Raw genomic sequence first — 5,780 nt, 5'->3', positions numbered from 1 at the left:
ATGTTGTATTCCACATTAAGTAAAATATTTTATCACACTTGAGTATGTGGATTGAATTGATGAAAATGCCTCTTAATAATGTTATGTGATTAAATGAGATTGTTGCATCATTTCTTAATAAAGCAAAGAGTATAACACTATTTTCTTATGCATATTATGCTATGTACTACAACTTGAAAATTTTAAAAAATAGCATTCCAAAGTCTTGTTTGATCATTGAATTATTTTTCACCTTTTGAGTTTGTGATAAGAAGTTATTTGTGGTGTATTTTTATTGAGTAATAGTGATTGTTCTATGAATGTTATACTTACACAAAATCATATTAGAAAAGGGTAACACCAACTTAGGGGGAGAAAATCATTTTGCTAACATAGTTGTTAAACCCCTTTGAGATGAACTCCTCATGAAAGAAAATTGAAGATTGAAAAGCTTCTAACTCATGAACCAAAGGTATGTCTCCTACACTCTCTTAAGCTTTTGAGGTAAAAATTATATCTTATATCCTTTGAGCTAATACTGTTATTACTTTGATATGAAAAAGATTGATTATGCTTCATATAATTTGCAATATATACTCTTTAATGATGCTCTTGCCTAAGAATCATGCCTATGCTTAAATGTGTGCTATATATTGAAATTCATGATTTTTCTTAGCATATGGATTGTTATACCTTGAACATACTTCATTTTTTGGAATTACATTAGCGCCATGAGATTATATTGGGTTTAACCGATTATGAGCAATATTTGGTATTCTACATAATGCTTGAGCTATGATTGTTAAATCTTCTAAATTGCATATTGGTATCCTTGGTAGATTGTATGTTGGTATCATTTTGGCATCCTTATTGGTAATATTTGGCATCCTATTTGATATTATTGAGGAGAACATTTCAGTTATGAGCTTTCATTTATCATATCTCCTATTAATTTTGCCAAATGAAACAAGGGAAAAAATTTAAACTAGATTATTTTTTTTAAAAAAAATCCCCTCAGATTCTATTCTATTTTTGATGTCACACTTGTGAGCTTGCACCTCACATATACTTTTAACAATTTGGTATCTCCTTGGCTCTTGCTTGAAAATAGATTGAAATAATATGAATTCTTCATAATGGATAAACTCATTGATTCATTGTTGCTATATTATCTTGTTACAACAGCATGTGTGTCTCATTCTTGACCTTTGGAACTTCTCCTTATTACACCCATGGCATTTATCTAAACTTGATGCTACATTGTGATAATACTAGTGCCATCAATTTAAGCAAAAAATCGGTTCAACACTCACGAACAAAACATATTGAAATTCGACATCATTTTTTAAGAGATCATGTTTAAAAAGGAGATATTGTACTTGAATTTTTATATATTATGATGTTATATATTATGGTATTATTATGATGTTATTTATTATGATGTTATATATTATGATGTTATGTATTATGGTATTATTTTCAAACTAATATGATATTATGTATTTATAGTTTGATATCTTAATCTTATATCATGTTGTTGATTAAAGCCAGTGTTTTTAAAGGCAAAAGCGTAAGGCGAGGCGTTTTACCCTTGTTGAGGCGAGGCGTAGGCCTCGAGGCGTGAGCCTTTCGAATTTTGATTTTTTTTAATTTTTATAAAATACAAAATTAATTAAATATAGCATAAAAAGAGTAAAAAAAATAAGAATTACCAAATAAAATTCTTAAAGGCCATTCTAAGTATATAACCATAATTAATTAATAATTTCAAGTATTATAAGTGCTTTCTAAGTCATTCTCATTAATACTATAATAAAAAAATAACTTAAGTGATAGTCAAAAACTTAAATTCCAATTGTACAATAAACAGAATAACTTAAAACTCTAATACTCTATAAATAAAGCAATAAATAAATAATAGGTCACACTAAGTCATCCTCATTAATATTGTCATCATCTTCGTCCGCTATATCTATAATGGGATAGGTTCCATCATCTATTCCACCAACTTCTTCCAACGCCATATCTTCATCCACAAGGGTGCATCTTGCTGCCTTGCCTTTTCCTCTATCATTTCCTATACAAGAAATAGGATTTCAAATTAATTAAATAGGCACATATAATAACATATATGCAGCTAGTCTATAATTGTTTAACAACTTACTTGAACCTTCACCAACATTTCTTTTCTTTGCATTCGAAGATGAGTCAACATTAATCGTAGTCGTAGTTGATCGATTCTCCACACTTCTATCATATGTAGTGATAGGCACAGTCCTAATTGCTTCAGCATCGAACAATTCTTCTTCATCAAGCCAAGAAGCATCGAGGGAGAGGACAAAATCTTTTTCAGCAATCCATTCATCATCCGAATCAATTTCATCAATTAGTATTGGATCGATGTTTTGTCTTCTTCTGATACTGCTCTCTCTTAGTTTAGTGTTGTACTTCACATAGACCAAAGCATTCAAACGTTTGTGCTCAAGACTATTCCTCTTTTTTGTATGAATCTAATATAACAATATAAGAAACGAAATAAGAAACATGAATATTTTATTTTATGCATAAGAAAGTTTAGGAAAGAAAGATATATTACCGACTCAAAGGTGCTCCAATTCCTCTCACATCCCGAAGCACTACAAGTTAGACTAAGTATTTGAATAGTAAATTTTGTTAACTCTGGTGTTTTGCTCCCAAAACGAATCCACCAATCAGCTACATAATTTGAAAAATGCACAAATAATTTCAATATCATGTTTTAATTTTATAGAATGTAATTGGAAAATTATTTTCATATTAGTTTCTTACCGGGAGAGCGTATCGCTCTGGAATCAATTGTAACACAACTTCCAAATTCCCCTTTTGCTTGATAGTCCAATTGGATATCAGCCTTGAGACGCTCATCATAACTCAACATTCTATCCATGCACTAATACAATCCTTGCCTCACCTCCTCAACATTGGAGAAGGAATCTCGATAGCGCAACTGAGGGTTTAGATAATAACCAGCAGCATGTAAAGGTCTATGAAGTTGTGGTGTCCACCTTGCATCTATCTTATTCCAAATTGGTCCGTACTTCCTAACATTTCCTCCATAATTGAAAGCAATCTTTTCTTTAGCCAAATCCATCAACTCATAAATGTAACCCCTAGCAGGCCTCTCCTCTGAATCAACTTCTCGCAAAACACTAACCAAAGGTATTGTGCTTTTGATACAAAACGCAACATTAGGCCAAAATTTTGGATCAAACAACATAGTTGCACAAGCCTTGACCCCTTCAACCTTTCTTGCCCAACTACTAGAAGCCCACTTTTTTTGAAGAAAACATAGCTTGGAGTGGTTGCTTTTGTTTGTAAAGACTTTGGGGAGTAAGATAAGCAGTGGCAAACTGTGTTACTGCTGGACGGAGTAGTTTATTGTTCTTTGTAAGTGATCTCATCATTGAAAGAACCCAACAATGTCCATATATGAACTTGACCACTTGCCTAGCTAACGAGAGAGTTTGATCACAGACTTTCAATTTTCCAATGTCCTCCAACATTAAATCAATACAATGCGCAGCACATGGAGTCCAATACAACTTCTTCCTCTTCTCCATAAGTCTCGACCCGGCATTGACATAGTTTGCAGCATTATCAGTAATAACTTGAACAACATTATCTTCCCCAATTTCATCTACGACACTATCAAGATAGTTAAACATCAACTCCCCATTTTTTATAGTATCAGATGCATCAATTGATTTTAAAAACCAAGTTCCAGCAGGGCACAAGAAAATTAATAACAACTCTACTTTTCCCATCTGTCTAGCCATCAGACATAATTGAGCATCCATATTGTTTCCATGCTTTCTTATGTTCCTCCATCATGACATTTATATCCTCTACTTCTGCTTTAAGAATCCAAGTCCTCAATTCATGCATAGAAGGGGGTTTGAAACCAGGTCCATAATTTGCAATTCCATCAACTACAGCTACCCAATACGGATCATTCACTAAATTAAATGGAAGAGCTTTACAATATATAAAACGCCCAATCTTTCGACACACATCTTTTCTTTCTTCTTGTTTCCATTTGGAGTTCAGTGTAGATTGTCGTGCTTAAGAACTAGCAAATTTATCCATTGGACCCCTCGGTTTTGGTGGTTGTGTCATGCCACCAATATCGCCTTCAATAGATTAAGAAGCACCACTCTCGCCCTTTGCTCCAGCACCTATCCCAATTTCATATAGCATCTCATCACGGGCACTTTTTTGCTCAAAGAAATTTTTTAATGCGAGTTGGCATTCCAACTTTACATCTTCAGGAACTTTGGAACACGGTTTAATGCCTTTATGCGTGCCAGCTAGATGATTTTTAAATCGACTTACAGTACCACTACAAGTTTGATCACAAAATTTACATCTAAAATACTTTTTCCCATCAACTTCTTTTACATACTTCTAGACAAAATCTTTTCTTTGGCCTTTGGGTTCAGTCATTTTTCCCCCCCACAAACTTATCAACTGTAGCACTATATAAAAATAAACAAAAAAATAAAAATAAAAAAGATACTGGCTAGGTGGGACGACAAAAAGAAGAAAAGATTATTAATATTAATAATAATAAATTATAGTCTATCAAAAAATAATAATAATAATAATAATAATAATTTTAAATGAAAGAAGGAGAAACATTAAAATAATAATATTAAGCATAATATGTTAGTCTACTACACTGTAGATATTATATAATATATATAGTGCTCGAAACAGAGATAGATATATTATATAATATATATACATCACAGTCGGATAGATATATGTTATGTATACATCACAGAACCAACGCGATAAGAGAGAGACAGAGAAGCAATGTAGAAAGCAGAACGAGAGACGATGCAGAAAACAGAACGACAGAGAGACAGAGACAGAGTCAACTCAACTCGAGAGAAAGAGAGAAAGAGACTGCGTACCTTGAAAACCCTAGTTCGTCGAAGAAGAATAGGTGACTGATTCGAAGTTGTTGGACTCTGATTTGAAGAAGATCGACTTACATGGTATTTATAACTTCTTCTTGAGCAATTTCTGTTTGAATCGAAGTCATTTATAGCAATTTTCCATCAACTACTCTATCTTCCCTTTTTTGATTTTTGAAATCGAACTGTTCAAAGGCTTTCACCTCGTTGTTGAAAGCGTGAAAAGCTTATGAAGGGCGACAAATGTTTACGTCTCTGATTTTGACACGTACGCATAGCTGCGGTCTCGCTCCCAAAAGAACGCATCTGTGCATTTTCCGTACGCCTCGCCTCAAGTCGCGCCTCGTATACGCCTTTGAAAACCTTGATTAAAGCTTATTTGTTACACATGTGCTAACCCATGTATTTAGAAATGAATTCAGGGAGCATGACTTGCGGGAGAGCTTTTTTTACTCCCAAATCAAATCAAAACATCATTGTGTGCCATCATAAAAAAGGGAGAGATTGTTAGACTTATTTATTTTGATGATTTATTTAATTATATTTTAATTTATTTGGAAGAGAAAAATAGAATCAAAATTTATTTTGATGATTCATTTGAAAGAGAAAAATAGAATCAACATTTATTTTGATAATTTATTTAATTATGTTTTAATTTATTTGAAGGAGAAAAATAGAATCAAAATTTATTTTGGCCCATTATTTCTCACATAAACCTTTATCCTAAATGTTGTTAGAATGTATATAATATTTGATTAAATCAGGAGTTCAAACAGCCCAACACAGTAATAGGCCAAACGGTTCAAAAAGTTCAAGTGGAAGATATTCAAATTTGTAATGATG

At 32.5% G+C, this 5,780-nt stretch overlaps 2 protein-coding genes across 2 annotated transcripts; both read right to left on the bottom strand.

The window, feature by feature from the left end:
• Positions 1-1,901: 1,901 nt before the first annotated feature.
• On the bottom strand, positions 1,902-2,905 carry LOC114310304 (uncharacterized). Its single transcript, XM_082876095.1, has 4 exons — positions 2,788-2,905; positions 2,576-2,694; positions 2,144-2,489; positions 1,902-2,056 (listed from the first exon to the last, which is right to left on the bottom strand). The coding sequence occupies exons 1-4, from the start codon at positions 2,903-2,905 to the stop codon at positions 1,902-1,904; spliced, it is 738 nt and encodes a 245-aa protein (XP_082732221.1).
• Positions 2,906-2,908: 3 nt separating this feature from the next.
• LOC114310303 (uncharacterized) lies at positions 2,909-3,815 on the bottom strand. The gene is made up of 2 exons (XM_082876094.1): positions 3,378-3,815; positions 2,909-3,289 (listed from the first exon to the last, which is right to left on the bottom strand). The coding sequence occupies exons 1-2, from the start codon at positions 3,813-3,815 to the stop codon at positions 2,909-2,911; spliced, it is 819 nt and encodes a 272-aa protein (XP_082732220.1).
• Between the last annotated feature and the right edge of the window lie 1,965 nt (positions 3,816-5,780).

The sequence above is a fragment of the Camellia sinensis genome, chromosome 6 (genome assembly GCF_055761805.1).
Source record: "Camellia sinensis isolate YWXY chromosome 6, ASM5576180v1, whole genome shotgun sequence".
NCBI classification, from domain to species: Eukaryota; Viridiplantae; Streptophyta; class Magnoliopsida; order Ericales; family Theaceae; genus Camellia; species Camellia sinensis.
This window is presented reverse-complemented; position numbering and strand designations above follow the sequence as displayed.

Excerpts from the sequence above, each read along its gene's own strand:
- LOC114310304 (XM_082876095.1), bottom strand. The coding sequence starts at position 2,905 with ATGGATAGAATGTTGAGTTATGATGAGCGTCTCAAGGCTGATATCCAA. Across the intron at positions 2,695-2,787 it reads CAGAGCGATACGCTCTCCCG|CTGATTGGTGGATTCGTTTT; the intron begins GTAAGAAACTAA and ends CAAATTATGTAG. Across the intron at positions 2,490-2,575 it reads ATTGGAGCACCTTTGAGTCG|ATTCATACAAAAAAGAGGAA; the intron begins GTAATATATCTT and ends TTGTTATATTAG.
- LOC114310303 (XM_082876094.1), bottom strand. The coding sequence starts at position 3,815 with ATGGATGCTCAATTATGTCTGATGGCTAGACAGATGGGAAAAGTAGAG. Across the intron at positions 3,290-3,377 it reads ATAAACTACTCCGTCCAGCA|TGGGCTTCTAGTAGTTGGGC; the intron begins GTAACACAGTTT and ends CTTCAAAAAAAG.